The sequence below is a fragment of the Pseudophryne corroboree genome, chromosome 11 (assembly GCF_028390025.1).
Source record: "Pseudophryne corroboree isolate aPseCor3 chromosome 11, aPseCor3.hap2, whole genome shotgun sequence".
Classification (NCBI taxonomy): Eukaryota; Metazoa; Chordata; class Amphibia; order Anura; family Myobatrachidae; genus Pseudophryne; species Pseudophryne corroboree.
This window is the reverse complement of record NC_086454.1, coordinates 174,500,646-174,519,481: the sequence shown is the minus strand read 5'-3', so window position 1 is coordinate 174,519,481 and position 18,836 is coordinate 174,500,646. Positions and strand designations below refer to the sequence as shown.

At 49.3% G+C, this 18,836-nt stretch overlaps 1 protein-coding gene across 1 annotated transcript in view; it reads right to left on the bottom strand.

The window, feature by feature from the left end:
* Positions 1-18,836, bottom strand: part of MRPL11 (mitochondrial ribosomal protein L11) — a 67,551-nt gene that overhangs the window by 14,142 nt on the left and 34,573 nt on the right. Inside the window, exon 4 of the mRNA XM_063945093.1 lies at positions 9,950-10,109. Within this exon, the coding sequence (XP_063801163.1) occupies positions 9,950-10,109 (160 nt within the window). The remainder of the gene's footprint in view (positions 1-9,949; positions 10,110-18,836) is intronic.

The window sequence follows — 18,836 nt, the reverse complement described above, 5'->3', positions numbered from 1 at the left end:
GACCCTGAAGGGAGTGTTGCTCCAGCACCGTGCCCCATCCTCTTAGACTGGCATCTGTCGTCAACAGGACCCAGTTGGATATCTAGAAGGGACGGCCCCTACACAATTGTTGGTCCTGGAGCCACCAGAGCAGCGACAGACGGACCTCCGGAGTCAATTAGATCATTTGAGACATGATCCGGTGAGGCAGGCCGTCCCACTTGGCTAGAATCAGCCTCTGGAGGGGGCGAGAATGGAATTGAGCATACTCCACCATGTCGAATGCTGACACCATGAGGCCCAGCACCTGGATCGTCGAATGTATCGACACTTGCGGACGAGAAAGGAAGCAACGAATCCTGTCCTGAAGCTTCAGGATTTTCTCCTGACACAAGAACAACCTCTGGTTGTGAGTGTCCAATAGCGGTCCCAGATGCACCATGCTCTGAGCAGGGACCAGGGAGGATTTCTTCCAGTGGATGAGCCACCCTTGGGCTTGTAGAAATCGGACGTCATATCTAGATGACGTAGGAGAAGATCTGGGGAATTTGCCAGGATTAACAAGTCGTACAGATACGGCAGTATCCTAACCCCTTGACGGCGGAGTACCACCGTCATCATTGCCATGACCTTGGTGAAGACTCGCGGAGCCATTGTTAAACCAAAAGGTAACGCCCGAAACTGGTAATGGAGGTTGCCAATCGCAAATCTCAAGTATTGCTGATGTGACGCTGCTATAGGAATATGCAGGTAAGCATCTTGTATATCCGGGGAGACCATGTAGTCCCCAGGTTCCAAGGCCAGAACTATAGAGCGAAGGGTTTCCATACGGAACTTGGAAACCTTGACAAACTTGTTCAATGCCTTGAGGTTGAGAATGGGCCGGGAGGACCCATTCGGTTTCGGGACTAGAAACAGCGGAGAATAGTACCCCCGGCCCCTCTGCGCAAGAGGCACCTGTACTACGACTCCTGTATCCAGGAGGGTCTGTACCACCGAAAGTAGAGTGTTTGCCTTTGTCTGGTCCAACGGGACATCTGTCCGCCAAAATTGATGAGGGGGTCGGTTTTTGAAGGCTATGGCGTAACCTCGAGTGACTACTTCCCGTACCCAGGCATCTGAAGTGGTCTTCAACCATTCCTGGGTATACCCTAGAAGCCGGCCCCCCCCCCCTGGGATCCCCCAGGGGGAGGCCCGCCCCGTCATGCGTAAGGCTTATTGGCCTTGGAAGCTGGCTGACGGGCCGCCCAAGCTCTTTTGGGCTTTGGCTTACCAGGTTTGGAAGTACGGGCCTGCTTGTTGTACGCCTGACCTTTTGCTTTACCTGAAGGACAAAAGGGGCGAAAGGACGTACCTTTAGTTTTCGACACAGAAGGAGCGGTACTTGGCAGACAGGCAGTTTTGGCAGTAGCCAAGTGAGCCACTATCTTATTTAAGTCCTCCCCAAACAGAATATCTCCCTTGAATGGGAGTACCTCCAGGGTTTTTCTAGAGTCCAGATCCACAGACCAGGATCTCAGCCACAATATCCGGCGAGCCAGGACTGACGTAGTAGAGGCCTTGGCTGCTAGGATACCGGCATCAGAAGCCGCCTCTTTAATATAGCGAGAAGCTGTGACAGTATATGACAAGCATTGTCTAGCATGGTCAGAAGAGATTTCAGCTCCTAACTCCAAGGCCCATGCTTCAATAGCCTCTGCAGCCCATGTTGCTGCAATAGTGGGCCTTTGTGCAGCACCCGTGAGGGTGTAAATCACTTTCAGACAACCCTCCACACGTTTATCCGTAGGCTCTTTTAGAGACGTGACGGTAGTGACAGGTAGAGCTGAGGAAACCACCATCCTAGCCACATGTGAGTCTACTGGAGGAGGCGTTTCCCAATTCTTAGACAGCTCTGGTGCGAGGGGATAGCGAGCCAGCATCTTCTTTTGAGGCACAAACTTCGTACCCGGGTTTTCCCAGGGTTCCTGACGTATATCCACTAGGTGGTCAGAGTGAGGTAAAACTTGCTTAACCACCTTCTGACGCTTGAACCAATCTGGTTTCTTAGGAGGGACGGCTGGCTCGGGATCATCCGTAATCTGCAGAATCAACTTAATAGCCTCCAAAAGATCAGGAACATCCACATGTGAACTACCCTCCCTATCAGCCGTATCTGAGTCAGAACCTGAGGGGTCAGTGTAAGTGCCGTCTTCATCAGACGAGGTGTCAGTGACAGCAGTGGATTGTGAGGAGACAAGAGCTCGCTTAGAGGACCCCTTGGGCTTAGGCGAGCGATGGTCAGACTTTTTAGTAGTCAGGGACTGGTTCAACTTCCTCAATTGAGCAGATAAATCGTCCGCCCACGGCGGGTTAGCTGCAGGGACCACATACGGCTGTACCGGCATAGGGGGTCCCATAAGGTGTGTTAGTTTATTAACTAGCGTATGTAGAAGCGTGGAAAAAGCGGCACATGGTGGGTCATTATGTACCCCTATTGCCACAGTCCCACTGGGGGGCAAGGAGCCCCCAGAACCAGAGCCCCCAGCTGCTATATTTTCCTCATAGGGGTCTGTGGCTTCAGCAACACCTGTAGTGTGTTCAGCCCCAGAACCGTTACCCTCAGAAGCAGACATGATATAACTTGCAGTATCAGGTAACACAGTACAATTATCAGCAGCACAATACCTCTTACCCAAACCCCTGTGCAGTGTAGTCAGCACTAGCAGAGATAAAGGAGAGATATGGTGACTAAATCACAGAGAAAAATACGTATTGAAGTATATCTTTGTGAAAATCCTATATCAATATAAAACCTGACGCACCAAGCCCCCTCAGGTTATAGAAAATAAGAATTTACTTACCGATAATTCTAATTCTCGTAGTCCGTAGTGGATGCTGGGGACTCCGTAAGGACCATGGGGAATAGCGGCTCCACAGGAGACTGGGCACAAAAGTAAAGCTTTAGAACTACCTGGTGTGCACTGGCTCCTCCCCCTATGACCCTCCTCCAAGCCTCAGTTAGGATACTGTGCCCGGACGAGCGTACACAATAAGGAAGGATTTTGAATCCCGGGTAAGACTCATACCAGCCACACCAATCACACCATATAACTTGTGATCTAAACCCAGTTAACAGCATGATAACAGAGGAGCCTCTAGAAAAGATGGCTCACTACAGCAATAACCCGATTTTTTTTGGTAACAATAACTATGTACCAGTATTGCAGACAATCCGCACTTGGGATGGGCGCCCAGCATCCACTACGGACTACAAGAAATAGAATTATCGGTAAGTAAATTCTTATTTTCTCTGACGTCCTAGTGGATGCTGGGGACTCCGTAAGGACCATGGGGATTATACCAAAGCTCCCAAACGGGCGGGAGAGTGCGGATGACTCTGCAGCACCAAATGAGAGAACTCCAGGTCCTCCTCAGCCAGGGTATCAAATTTGTAGAATTTTACAAACGTATTTGCTCCTGACCAAGTAGCTGCTCGGCAAAGTTGTAAAGCCGAGACCCCTCGGGCAGCCGCCCAAGATGAGCCCACCTTCCTTGTGGAATGGGCTTTTACAGATTTTGTCTGTGGCAGGCCTGCCACAGAATGTGCAAGCTGAATTGTACTACAAATCCAACGAGCAATAGTCTGCTTAGAAGCAGGAGCACCCAGCTTGTTGGGTGCATACAGAATAAACAACGAGTCAGATTTTCTGACTCCAGCCGTCCTGGAAACCTATATTTCCAGGGCCCTGACAACGTCTAGCAACTTGGAGTCCTCCAAGTCCCTAGTAGCCGCAGGCACCACAATAGGTTGATTCAGGTGAAACGCTGAAAACCACCTTAGGTAGAAACTGAGGACAAGTCCTCAATTCTGCCCTGTCCGAATGGAAAATCAGATGAGGGCTTTTACAGGATAAAGCCGCCAATTCTGACACGCACCTGGCCCAGGCCAGGGCCAACAGCATGACCACTTTCCATGTGAGATATTTTAACTCCACATATTTAAGTGGTTCAAACCAATGTGACTTTTGGAACCCAAAAACTACATTTAGATCCCAAGGTGCCACTGGAGGCACAAAAGGAGGCTGTATATACAGTACCCCTTTCACAAACGTCTGAACTTCAGGGACTGAAGCTAGTTCTTTTTGGAAGAAAATTGACAGGGCCGAAATTTGAACCTTAATGGACCCCCATTTCAGGCCCATAGACACTCCTGTTTGCAGGAAATGTAGGAATCGACCTAGTTGAAAATTCCTCCGTCGGGGCCTTACTGGCCTCGCACCACGCAACATATTTTCGCCAAATGCGGTGATAATGTTTTGCGGTTATATCTTTCCTGGCTTTGATCAGGATAGGAATGACTTCATCCGGAATGCCTTTCTCCTTCAGGATCCGGCGTTCAACCGCCATGCCGTCAAACGCAGTCGCGGTAAGTCTTGGAACAGACAGGGTCCTTGCTGGAGCAGGTCCCTTCTTAGAGGTAGAGGCCACGGATCCTCCGTGAGCATCTCTTGCAGTTCCGGTTACCAAGTCCTTCTTGGCCAATCTGGAGCCCGAATATAGTGCTTACTCCTCTCCATCTTATAATTCTCAGTACCTTGGGTATGAGAGGCAGAGGAGGAAACACATACACTGACTGGTACACCCACTGTGTTACCAGAGCGTCTACAGCTATTGCCGGAGGGTCCCTTGACCCGGCGCAATACTTGTCGAGTTTTATAAACATATGGAAGACTTCTGGGTGAAGTCCCCACTTGCTGACAGTGCTATCACATGATTTTCCGCCCAGCGAAGAATCCTTGCAGCTTCTGCCATTGCCCTCCTGCTTCTTGTGTCACCCTGTCTGTTTACGTGGGTGACTGCCGTGATGTTGTCCGAATGGATCAACTCCGGGTGACCTTGAAGCAGAGGTCTTGCTGAGCTTAGAGCATTGTAAATGGCCCTTAGCTTCAGGATATTTATGTGAAGTGATGTCTCCAGGCTTGACCATAAGCTCTGGAAATTCCTTCCCTGTGTGACTGCTCCCCAGCCTCGCAGGCTGGCATCCGTGGTCACCAGGACCCAGTCCTGAATGTCGAATCTGCGGCCCTCTAGAAGATGAGCACTCTGCAACCACCATAGGAGAGACACCCTTGTGCTTGGTGACAGGGTTATCCGCTGATGCATCTGAAGATGCGACCCGGACCATTTGTCCAGCAGGTCCCACTGGAAAGTTCTTGCGTGGAATCTGCCGAATGGGATTGCTTCGTAGGAAGCCACCATTTTTCCCAGAACCCTTTCATTGATGTACTGAGACTTGGCTCGGTTATAGGAGGTTCCCGACTAGCTCGGATAACTCCCTGACTTTCTCCTCCGGGAGAAACACCTTTTTCTGGACTGTGTCCAGGATCATCCCTAGGAACAGACGACGAGTCGTCGGAATCAGCTGCGATTTTGGAATATTGAGAATCTAATCGTGCTGCCGCAACACTACCTGAGATAGTGCTACACCGACCTCCAACTGTTCCCTGGATCTTACCCTTATCAGGGAATCGTCCAAGTAAGGGATAACTAAAATTCCCTTCCTTCGAAGGAGTATCATCATTTCGGCCATTACCTTGGTAAAGACCCGGGGTGCCGTGGACCATCCATACGGCAGCGTCTGAAACTGATAGTGACAGTTCTGTACCATAAACCTGAGGTACCCTTGGTGAGAAGGGTAAATGAAGGGACATGAAGGTAAGCATCCTTGATGTCCCGAGACATCATGTAGTCCCCTTCTTCCAGGTTCGCAATCACTGCTCTGAGTGACTCAATCTTGAATTTGAACCTCCGTATGTAAGTGTTCAAGATTTTAGATTTAGAATCGGTCTCACCGAGCCGTCCTGCTTCGGTACGACAACAGTGTGGAATAATACCCCGTTCCCTGTTGCAGGAGGGGTACCTTGATTATCACCTGCTGGGAATACAGCTTGTGAATGGCTTCCAAAACTGCCTCCCTGTCAGAAGGAGACATCGGTAAAGCCGACTTTAGGAAACGGCGAGGGGGAGACGTCTCGAATTCCAATTTGTACCCCTGAGATATCACCTGAAGGATCCAGGGGTCTACTTGCGAGTGAGCCCACTGCGCGCTGAAATTCATTGAGACGGGCCCCCACCGTGCCTGATTCTGCTTGTAAAGCCCCAGCGTCATACTGAGGGCTTGGCAGAGGCGGGAGAGGCTTCTGTTCCTGGGAACTGGCTGATTTCTGCAGCCTTTTTCCTCTCCCTCTGTCACGGGGCAGAAATGAGGAACCTTTTGCCCGCTTGCCCACGAAAAGACTGCGCCTGATAATACGGCGTCTTCTTATGTTGAGAGGCGACCTGGGGTACAAACGTGGATTTCCCAGCTGTTGCCGTGGCCACCAGGTCTGAAAGACCGACCCCAAATAACTCCTCCCCTTAATAAGGCAGTACTTCCAAATGCCGTTTGGAATCCGCATCACCTGACCACTGTCGTGTCCATAACCCTCTACTGGCAGAAATGGACAACGCACTTAGACTCGATGCCAGTCGGCAAATATTCCGCTGTGCATCACGCATATATAGAAATGCATCTTTTAAATGCTCTATAGGCAATAATATACTGTCCCTATCTAGGGTATCAATATTTTCAGTCAGGGAATCCGACCACGCCAACCCAGCACTGCACATCCAGGCTGAGGCGATTGCTGGTCGCAGTATAACACCAGTATGTGTGTAAATACATTTTAGGATACCCTCCTGCTTTCTATCAGCAGGATCCTTAAGGGCGGCCATCTCAGGAGAGGGTAGAGCCCTTGTTCTTACAAGCGTGTGAGCGCTTTATCCACCCTAGGGGGTGTTTCCCAACGCACCCTTACCTCTGGCGGGAAAGGATATAATGCCAATAACATTTTAGAAATTATCAGTTGTTATCGGGGGAAACCCACGCATCATCACACATCTCATTTAATTTCTCAGATTCAGGAAAACTACAGGTAGTTTTTCCTCACCGAACATAATACCCCTTTTTGGTGGTACCCGTATTATCAGAAATGTGTAAAACATTTTTCATTGCCTCAATCATGTAACGTGTGGCCCTACTGGAAGTCACATTTGTCTCTTCACCGTCGACACTGGAGTCAGTATCCGTGTCGGCGTCTATATCTGCCATCTGAGGTAACGGGCGCTTTAGAGCCCCTGACGGCCTATGAGACGTCTGGACAGGCACAAGCTGAGTAGCCGGCTGTCTCATGTCAACCACTGTCTTTTATACAGAGCTGACACTGTCACGTAATTCCTTCCAACAGTTCATCCACTCAGGTGTCGACCCCCTAGGGGGTGACATCACTATTACAGGCAATCTGCTCCGTCTCCACATCATTTTTCTCCTCATACATGTCGACACAAACGTACCGACACACAGCACACACACAGGGAATGCTCTGATAGAGGACAGGACCCCACTAGCCCTTTGGGGAGACAGAGGGAGAGTTTGCCAGCACACACCAGAGCGCTATATATATACAGGGATAACCTTATATAAGTGTTTTTCCCCTTATAGCTGCTGTATTTTTAATACTGCGCGTAATTAGTGCCCCCCTCTCTTTTTTAACCCTTTCTGTAGTGTAGTGACTGCAGGGGAGAGCCAGGGAGCTTCCCTCCAACGGAGCTGTGAGGGAAAATGGCGCCAGTGTGCTGAGGAGATAAGGCCGCAGAGAAGGGGGCGGAGCCTATCTCCCGTTTTTCTGTGTATTCTGGCAGGGGTTAAATTCATCCATATAGCCCAGGAGCTATATGTGATGCATTTTTTGCCATCCAAGGTGTTTTTATTGCGTCTCAGGGCGCCCCCCCCCAGCGCCCTGCACCCTCAGTGACCGGAGTGTGAAGTGTGCTGAGAGCAATGGCGCACAGCTGCAGTGCTGTGCGCTACCTTGTTGAAGACAGGACGTCTTCTGCCGCCGATTTTCCGGACCTCTTCTGTCTTCTGGCTCTGTAAGGGGGCCGGCGGCGCGGCTCTGGGACCTATACATGGCTGGGCCTGTGATCGGTCCCTCTGGAGCTAATGTCCAGTAGCCTAAGAAGCCCAATCCACTCTGCACGCAGGTGAGTTCGCTTCTTCTCCCCTTAGTCCCTCGATGCAGTGAGCCTGTTGCCAGCAGGTCTCACTGAACATAAAAAACCTAAAACTAAACTTTTCACTAAGCAGCTCAGGAGAGCCACCTAGTGTGCACCCTTCTCGTTCGGGCACAAAAATCTAACTGAGGCTTGGAGGAGGGTCATAGGGGGAGGAGCCAGTGCACACCAGGTAGTTCTAAAGCTTTACTTTTGTGCCCAGTCTCCTGCGGAGCCACTATTCCCCATGGTCCTTACGGAGTCCCCAGCATCCACTAGGACGTCAGAGAAAATAGGGATAGCAAGTTGAGTGAAAGACACGAAATAGACACCACTCAGCTAGCTAAAGCACACACAGATAGTCACAGTTTGTACAATGCAGAGGTTATTACTGACAATAATACTGCACTGGACTAGCTTACACAGCTATATAACAATAGATATAACAGTACACAGTAAGAACTGGATGTATATCACAGGGTAATTGTACTATAAAACCCTGACTAAATGCACTCTTTCTTAACTATCACTGTCTAAAAAGGCAGGTAGAATACTTAAGTGTCATGTAAAGTCACAGCACTGACAACCAGGCGGCTTTACACAGGAGGATTTGCCCAAGCAGTCCCAGGAACAGTGAAGCTGAGAGATAATGGCGCCCAGACACTGACAGGGAGTGAGGGAGAGGCAGATATGCAGCTCCAGGGCGGGAACATTTGCGGAAAATGGCGCCCTGGGGCTGGGGGAGGGGCTTCAGGTCTAAGCCTTATCCCCCTGCTGGCAAAACCACTGGGTACTGTGGGCTACTGAAAATGGTTTAGAGAGAAAACCTGACCTGCAGGAGTGTACAGCGCCGCTGGGGAGAGCTGAAGCTGCAGCAGTGAATGTCTTCTGACATTTACCACCGCTGCTGCCCTTGTAGTCTTCACTTTTTTCTTCAAAAAAAAGCTCTACTTAGGGCTGCCTGGAGCGGCCCCTCTGTTATGTGCCTGCTTACTGCAGCACCAACTACAAAACTGAGCTCCTGTGCAGGGAGGCGGGGTTATAGAGGCGGCGGCGCTGTGCATTCTGGGAACAGTCAAAGCTTTGAGCCTGTTGGTGCCTCGGATCAAGATCCTACTCTACACCCCAATGTCTATCTTTGTGGAGCCCAGTGTACCCCGCAGCAGAAATATCCACCCTTGATAACGTGAGCAATCAGTTTAGAATAACTATTACAGCGGGCATTATTCCCAACCTCCATCCCCAAGGCACACTAACAGTCCAGGTTTTAGTGATATCCATGCTTGAGCACAGGTAACCTTGTAAGGACCTCAGTTATTTTGATGTAACCATCTGTGCTGAAGCCGGGATATCACTAAAACCTGGACTGTTAGTGTGCCTTGAGGACAGAAGTTGGGAATGTGTAAGCTTACTTACTAGGGCAGTGTTTCCTAGCTCCAGTCCTTAGGGACCCCAGCCCATATTTTCCAGATCCGCTAGTTGGTGCACAGGTGTATTGATTTCTCTCTGACATTTTAAAACATTCACATGTGGTGCTTATTATTTTAGTTGTAGTACTGAGGAGATATGGAAAACATGCACTGTTAGGTATCCCTGAGGTCTGGAACTGGGAAACACTGCACTAGGGCATGTCTCAACCTAATAACAAAAACTATTATACATAGCACATTTGTTAGCTGATAGACTATAACATGAGATGATGGAAATGGGTCTACTGGAACTACAAATCCTTTAATCAAAATGTATGCAATGATCAGTCATCTAAAACACCCTAAACACATCTAGAAATGTGCAGGTACATGAACAATAAGTGCAGGTACAGCATAATAAATTAAAGTATCTACTAGAGAAAACAAGACTGAGAAGTACATTGTTGTGCCTTACATCACATACTTACTCTCTCACCACTTGGATTCCCAGTGAGCGGGCACTTCCAATGATAGATTTCACTACTTCTATCAGCGGCATGTCCCGAAGAACAAACGCTTCATCCTGAGACTTCACTACAGCAATTTCATATAATTGCTTTAGTGTCACCATTCCTGCCACCTCTTTACCTTTTGACACAGAAGGGGAAAGATAAATCGGTTAAACTCATGTTTTTCTGTTAACTTCCATGTGATGTCTGGCTCATAAAAAGAAGAACAGTCTAAAATCTTCAATGACTCTATACTCGCACTCTCACAAAGGCCCAACCAACAGAACCACTGACAGTATAGATGGGGATTAGAGTCTTTGCTTATAGTCTTAGAGCAATAGTCAACAGGAACTAATCTACAATCAGATATAATATAGAAACTAAAGAGAAGCAGCTGGAAAATAGTTCACCACAATTGGGGTACAGGACAGAGAGTCCTGAGAAAAAACAATCATGGGGTTTCATTAGTAGCCACAATCAGAGTCACAGAAAGGTTGGAGGCAGAGATATATTAGAGGGATCACAAGAAGAAAGAGAGTGACTACTTACTTTTCATGCCGCTTATGTAACATACTGTAAAATGCAGGCCGGTGCCAATAGTCAGTCTGGCAATATTTTTAAAGCGGAAATCATTTAAAAGGCAAAACCAGTTTGTTTTTGCCTTTTAGATGATTGCTGCTTTACAAACACAGACAGACTCACCAGAATCGAGGCCATGCCGGTCTCTCGCAGGCTGTTACAAAGCACCCATATCTACTAATGGCTTCTGAATTACTACAGGAAATCATTGTTACACAGGGATTACTTCATCAGGTCTCCACTGCCAGCCTACAATAATAGTACCAGTGAAACGGGATACAATAATAGCGGACTTGTCATTTACATTGAGTAATAGCTGAGGCCTACAGAAGTCTCTTTGTGATATATATATATTTCATGAATAAATAATTCATACTGCCTTCCTACCCTTTACATTTGGAATCCACTACTGTGAAAATAGGCCATAAAAGTATACTTTTAGAGAAAGATTTCGCATGACTCGAAGTGTTACCATGCCTCCAAGTAATGCACGACCACAGTGAAATCAGTCATAGTACAGCTCATTATTTATAATAGAAAGAGAAAAATAAGATTTTACTTACCGGTAAATCTATTTCTCGTAGTCCGTAGTGGATGCTGGGGACTCCGTAAGGACCATGGGGAATAGACGGGCTCCGCAGGAGACAGGGCACTTTAAGAAAGAATTTGGATTCTGGTGTGCTCTGGCTCCTCCCTCTATGTCCCTCCTCCAGACCTCAGTTAGAGAAACTGTGCCCGGAAGAGCTGACAGTACAAGGAAAGGATTTTGGAATCCAGGGCAAGACTCATACCAGTCACACCAATCACACCGTATAACTTGTGATAAACTTACCCAGTTAACAGTATGAACAACAACTGAGCATCAGATCAACCCTGATGCAACCATAACATAACCCTTATTTAAGCAATAACTATATACAAGTATTGCAGAAGAAGTCCGCACATGGGACGGGCGCCCAGCATCCACTACCGACTACGAGAAATAGATTTACCGGTAAGTAAAATCTTATTTTGTCTAACGTCCTAGTGGATGCTGGGGACTCCGTAAGGACCATGGGGATTATACTAAAGCTCCCAAACGGGCGGGAGAGTGCGGATGACTCTGCAGCACCGAATGAGCAAACACAAGGTCCTCCTCAGCCAGGGTATCAAACTTGTAGAACTTTGCAAAAGTGTTTGAACCTGACCAAGTAGCTGCTCGGCAAAGCTGTAATGCCGAGACCCCTCGGGCAGCCGCCCAAGAAGAGCCCACCTTCCTTGTGGAGTGGGCTTTTACTGATTTTGGCAGCGGCAATCCAGCCGCAGAATGAGCCTGCTGAATCGTGTTACAGATCCAGCGAGCAATAGTTTGCTTTGAAGCAGGAGCACCCAGCTTGTTGGATGCACACAGGATAAACAGCGACTCAGTTTTCCTGACTCTAGCCGTTCTGGCTACATAAACCTTCAAAGCCCTGACCACATCCAGTAACTCGGAATCCTCCAAGTCACGAGTAGCCACAGGCACCACAATAGGTTGGTTCATATGAAAAGATGATACCACTTTTGGCAGAAATTGTGGACGGGTCCGCAATTCTGCCCTGTCCATATGGAAAACCAGATAGGGGCTTTTATGTGACAAAGCCGCTAATTCTGGCACACGCCTAGCTGAAGCCAAGGCTAATAGCATGACCACCTTCCACGTGAGAAATTTTAACTCCACGGTTTTAAGTGGCTCAAACAAGTGTGACTTCAGGAAATTCAACACCACGTTAAGATCCCAAGGTGCCACTGGAGGCACAAAAGGGGGCTGAATATGCAGCACTCCCTTTACAAACGTCTGAACTTCAGGCAGAGAAGCCAGTTCATTTTGAAAGAAAATAGACAGGGCCGAAATCTGGACCTTAATGGAGCCCAATTTTAGGCCCAAAGTCACTCCCGCCTGTAGGAAGTGAAGGAAACGGCCCAGCTGGAATTCCTCCGTGGGGGCATTCCTGGCCTCACACCAAGCAACATATTTTCGCCATATACGGTGATAATGTTTAGCCGTCACGTCCTTCCTAGCCTTTATCAGCGTAGGAATAACCTCATCCGGAATGCCTTTTTCTGCTAGGATCCGGCGTTCAACCGCCATGCCGTCAAACGCAGCCGCGGTAAGTCTTGGAACAGACAGGGCCCCTGTTGCAACAAGTCCTGTCTTAGAGGCAGAGGCCATGGGTCCTCTGTGAGCATTTCTTGCAGATCTGGATACCAAGTCCTTCTTGGCCAATCCGGAACAATGAGTATTGTTCTCACTCCTCTTTTTCTTATGATTCTCAGCACCTTGGGTATGAGAGGAAGAGGAGGAAATACATAAACCGACTGGAACACCCACGGTATCACTAGTGCGTCTACAGCTATCGCCTGAGGGTCTCTTGACCTGGCGCAATACCTCTGTAGCTTTTTGTTGAGGCGGGATGCCATCATGTCCACCTGTGGCAGTTCCCACCGACTTGCAATCTGCGTGAAGACTTCTTGATTAAGTCCCCATTCTCACGGGTGGAGGTCGTGCCTGCTGAGGAAGTCTGCTTCCCAGTTGTCCACTCCCGGAATGAACACTGCTGACAGTGCGCTTACGTGATTCTCCGCCCAGCGAAGAATTCTGGTGGCTTCCGCCATCGCCACCCTGCTCCTTGTGCCGCCTTGGCGGTTTACATGAGCCACTGCGGTGATGTTGTCTGACTGAATCAGAACTGATTGGTCGCGAAGCAGGGTCTCGCTTAACGTAGGGCGTTGTATATGGCCCTTAGTTCAAGGATACAGACCTTGGAAATTTCTTCCCTGTGTGACTGCCCCCCACCCTCGGAGGCTTGCATCCGTGGTCACCAGGACCCAGTCCTGAATGCCGAATCTGCGGCCCTCGAGAAGGTGAGCACTCTGCAGCCACCACAGGAGAGACACCATGGCCCTGGGGGATAGGGTGATCAGCCGATGCATCTGAAGATGTGATCCGGACCACTTGTCCAACAGATCCCATTGAAAGGTCCTCGCATGGAACCTGCCGAAGGGAATGGCCTCGTATGATGCCACCATCTTTCCCAGGACTTGCGTGCAGTGATGCACCGACACCTGTTTTGGTTTTAATAGGTCTCTGACCAGTGTCATAAGCTCCTGAGCCTTCTCCATTGGGAGATAAGCCCTCTTCTGGTCTGTGTCCAGAATCATGCCCAGGAAGGGCAGACGAGTCGTAGGAATCAACTGCGACTTTGGAATATTTAGAATCCAGCCATGCTGTTGTAACACTTCCAGAGAGCGTGCTACGCTGATCAGCAACTGCTCTCTGGACCTCGCCTTTATGAGGAGATCGTCCAAATATGAGATAATTGTGACCCCTTGCTTTCGCAGGAGCACCATCATTTCCGCCATTACCTTGGTAAATATTCTCGGTGCCGTGGAGAGACCAAACGGCAACGTCTGGAATTGGTAATGGCAATCCTGTACTACAAATCTGAGGTACGCCTGATGAGGTGGATAAATGGGGACATGAAGGTATGCATCCTTTATGTCCAGAGACACCAAAAAAATCCCCCCCTTCCAGGCTTGCGATGACCGCTCTGAGCGATTCCATCTTGAACTTGAACCTTTTCAGGTATATGTTCAGGGATTTTAAATTCAATATGGGTCTGACCGAACCGTCCGGTTTCGGTACCACAAACATGGTCGAATAATAACCCTTTCCTTGTTGAAGGAGGGGAACCTTGACCACCACCTGCTGAAGATACAATTTGTGAATTGCAGCTAACACTATTTCCCTCTCTAAGGGGGATGCTGGCAGGGCCGATTTGAGGTATCGGTGAGGGGGCATCTCCTCGAATTCCAGCTTGTATCCCTGAGACACAATCTCTATTGCCCAGGGATCCACCTGGGAGTGAACCCACTTGTGGCTGAAATTTCGGAGACGCGCCCCCACCGGGCCTAGCTCCGCCTGTGGAGCCCCAGCGTCATGCGGTGGATTTAGTGGAAGCCGGGGAGGACTTATGTTCCTGGGAACTAGCTGTGTTGTGCAGCTTCTTTCCTCTTCCCCTGCGTCTGGCAAGAAAGGACGCACCTCGGACTTTCTTGCCTTTTTGTGAACGAAAGGACTGCATTTGGTAATACGATGCTTTCTTAGGTTGTGAGGGAACATATGGCAAAAAATTTGACTTTCCAGCAGTAGCTGTGGAGACCAGGTCCGAGAGACCCTCCCCAAACAATTCCTCACCCTTGTAAGGTAAAACCTCCATGTGCCTTTTTGAGTCGGCATCGCCTGTCCATTGCAGAGTCCACAGGACCCTTCTGGCAGAAATCGACATTGCATTTATTCTAGAGCCCAGTAGGCTAATGTCTCTTTCAGCGTCTTTTATATGCCCCAGGGTCATTAATATAGTATCCTTGTCCTAGGTATCAAGTTCCTCAGATAAGGTATCCGTCCATGCTGCTACAGCACTACACACCCAGGCCGACGCAATTGCCGGCCTTAGTAAGGTACCTGACTGTGTATAAATGGACTTCAGGGTACCCTCTTGCTTTCTATCCGCAGCATCTTTTAGGGTGGCCGTATCCTGTGACGGCAGGGCTACCCTCTTGGATAAGTGTGTTAGAGCTTTGTCCACCCTAGGGGAGGATTCCCAGCGTAAGCTGTCCGTTGGCGGGAAAGGATACGCCATAAGCATCTATTTGGAAATCTGCAGTTTTTTATCTGGAGATTCCCAAGCCTTTTCACATAACTCATTTAGCTCATGTGAAGGGGGAAAGGTCACCTCCTGCCTTTTTTCCCCATACATATGAACCCTCTTGTCAGGGACTGGGGTTTCCTCTGTGATGTGCAACACCTCCTTCATTGCTATAATCATATAACGGATGGCTTTAGCCAATTTAGGCTGTAACTTTGCATCATCGTAATCGACACTGGAGTCAGAATCCGTGTCGGTATCTGTGTCAACAATTTGGGATAGTGGGCGCTTCTGAGACCCTGACGGCCTCTGCGACATAGGATCAGGCATGGGCTGAGACCCCGACTGACCTAAGGTTTCAGCTTTATCCAACCTTTTATGCAAAGAATTAACATTATCATTTAAAACCTTCCACATATCCATCCAATCAGGTGTCGGCGCCGTCGGCGGAGACACCACATTCATTTGCTCCCGCTCTGCTTCCACATAGCCTTCCTCGTCAAACATATCGACACAAGCGTACCGACACACCACACACACAGGGGATGCTCTTTTTGAAGACAGTTCCCCCACAAGGCCCTTTGGAGAGACAGAGAGAGAGAGTATGCCAGCACACACCCCAGCGCTATATGTCCCAGGAATCACACAGTAACTTAGTGTTAACCCAGTAGCTGCTGTATTATATGTTTTTGCGCCTAATTTATGTGCCCCCCCCTCTCTTTTTACCCTCTTCTACCGTGAATCTGCAGGGGAGAGCCTGGGGAGCTTCCTCTCAGCGGAGCTGTGGAGAAAAAATGGCGCTGGCGAGTGCTGAGGAAGAAGCCCCGCCCCCTCAGCGGCAGGCTTCTGTCCCACGTTTCTGTACAATATAATGGCGGGGGCTCATGCATATATACAGTGCCCAACTGTATATATGCCCAACTTTTGCCAAGAAATCCTAATTGCTTCCCAGGGCGCCCCCCCCTGCGCCCTGCACCCTACAGTGACCGGAGTATGTGGGTGTAGTGTGGGAGCAATGGCGCACAGCTGCAGTGCTGTGCGCTACCTCAGTTTGAAGACTGGAGTCTTCTGCCGCCGATTTTGAAGTCTTCTTGCTTCTGTCACCCGGCTTCTGTCTTCCGGCTCTGCGAGGGGGGCGGCGGCGCGGCTCCGGGATCGGACGACAAAAGGTGAGATCCTGTGTACGATCCCTCTGGAGCTAATGGTGTCCAGTAGCCTAAGAAGCAGGACCTAGCTTCAGAGAGTAGGGCTGCTTCTCTCCCCTCAGTCCCACGATGCAGGGAGTCTGTTGCCAGCAGATCTCTCTGAAAATAAAAAACCTAACAAAATACTTTCTTATAGCAAGCTCAGGAGAGCTCACTAAACAGCACCCAGCTCGTCCGGGCACAGATTCAAACTGAGGTCTGGAGGAGGGACATAGAGGGAGGAGCCAGAGCACACCAGAATCCAAATTTCTTTCTTAAAGTGCCCTGTCTCCTGCGGAGCCTGTCTATTCTCCATGGTCCTTACGGAGTCCCCAGCATCCACTAGGACGTTAGAGAAAAAACCTTAATTAGCTAAGGTAAGTGGGCACAGGCTGACTAGGAACTACTGAAACATAAATCACCATCCATAGAAATAAAATTCATAAAACTAAATCCAGAACATCTGCACTTTTTACATTTCCACGAGTCGACTGCAGTCTCTGCTCAGAAAGTGCAATGGAGAGGTAATGTTTCGCAGCAAAATAATACAGTACTTTAATCGCACATTTAACAAAAACAAACAAACAAACTCCAACCTATATCTATATATATACACCAAACACAATGACACTACAAATCAGTTAGTTGTATAGTCACTGCATGCTCTGGAGCTTAAAGCTGGGTACAAATACACAGTGGGCAATATGTCGTCCAATCCGCAAATCGAACAGACATACCGGCAAATCGCGCGCTACTGCAGGTCTTTTCCGAGGTCATCCTGTCGGGTGTGCCGTAAGCCTGACAGGTTGATCCTGGCAATGAGCAGATGCAGGGGAATGTGGAGGATGATCCTGGCAACGATCAGATGCAGGGGAATGTGGAGGATGATCCTGGCAATGAGCAGATGCAGGGGAATGTGGAGGATGATCCTGGCAACGATCAGATGCAGGGGAATGTGGAGGATGATCCTGGCAATGAGCAGATGCAGGGGAATGTGGAGGATGATCCTGGCAACGATCAGATGCAGGGGAATGTGGAGGATGATCCTGGCAACGAGCAGATGCAGGTGAATGTGGAGGATGATCCTGGCAACGAGCAGATGCAGGGGAATGTGGAGGATGATCCTGGCAACGAGCAGATGCAGGGGAATGTGGAGGATGATCCTGGCAACGAGCAGATGCAGGGGAATGTGGAGGATGATCCTGGCAACGAGCAGATGCAGGGGAATGTGGAGGATGATCCTGGCAACGAGCAGATGCAGGGGAATGTGGAGGATGATCCTGGCAACGATCAGATGCAGGGGAATGTGGAGTATGATCCTGGCAACGATCAGATGCAGGGGAATGTGGAGGATGATCCTGGCAACGATCAGATGCAGGGGAATGTGGAGGATGATCCTGGCAACGATCAGATGCAGGGGAATGTGGAGGATGATCCTGGCAATGATCAGATGCAGGGGAATGTGGAGGATGATCCTGGCAATGATCAGATGCAGGGGAATGTGGCGGATGATCCTGGCAATGATCAGATGCAGGGGAATGTGGCGTATGATCCTGGCAATGATCAGATACAGGGGAATGTGGAGGATGATCCCGGCAATGATCAGATACAGGGGAATGTGGAGGATGATCCTGGCAATGATCAGATGCAGGGGAATGTGGAGGATGATCCTGGCAATGATCAGATGCAGGGGAATGTGGCGGATGATCCTGGCAACGAGCAGATGCAGGGGAATGTGGAGGATGATCCTAGCAATGATCAGATGCAGGGGAATGTGGAGGATGATCCTCGTAATGATCAGATGCAGGGGAATGTGGCGGATGATCCTGGCAATGATCAGATACAGGGGAATGTGGCGGATGATCCTGGCAATGATCAGATACAGGGGAATGTGGAGGATGATCCTGGCAATGAGCAGATGCAGGGGAATGTGGCGGATGATCCTGGCAATGATCAGATACAGGGGAATGTGGCGGATGATCCTGGCAATGAGCAGATGCAGGGGAATGTGGCGGATGATCCTGGCAATGATCAGATGCAGGGGAATGTGGAGGATGATCCTGGCAATGAGCAGATGCAGGGGAATGTGGAGGATGATCCTGGCAACGATCAGATGCAGGGGAATGTGGAGGATGATCCTAGCAACAAGCAGATGCAGGGGACTGTGGAGAATGATCCTGGCAATGAGCAGATGCAGGGGAATGTGGAGGATGATCCTGGCAACGATCAGATGCAGGGGAATGTGGAGGATAATCCTGGCAACGAGTAGATGCAGGGGAATGTGGAGGATGATCCTGGCAATGATCAGATGCAGGGGAATGTGGCGGATGATCCTGGCAACGAGCAGATGCAGGGGAATGTGGAGGATGATCCTAGCAATGATCAGATGCAGGGGAATGTGGAGGATGATCCTCGTAATGATCAGATGCAGGGGAA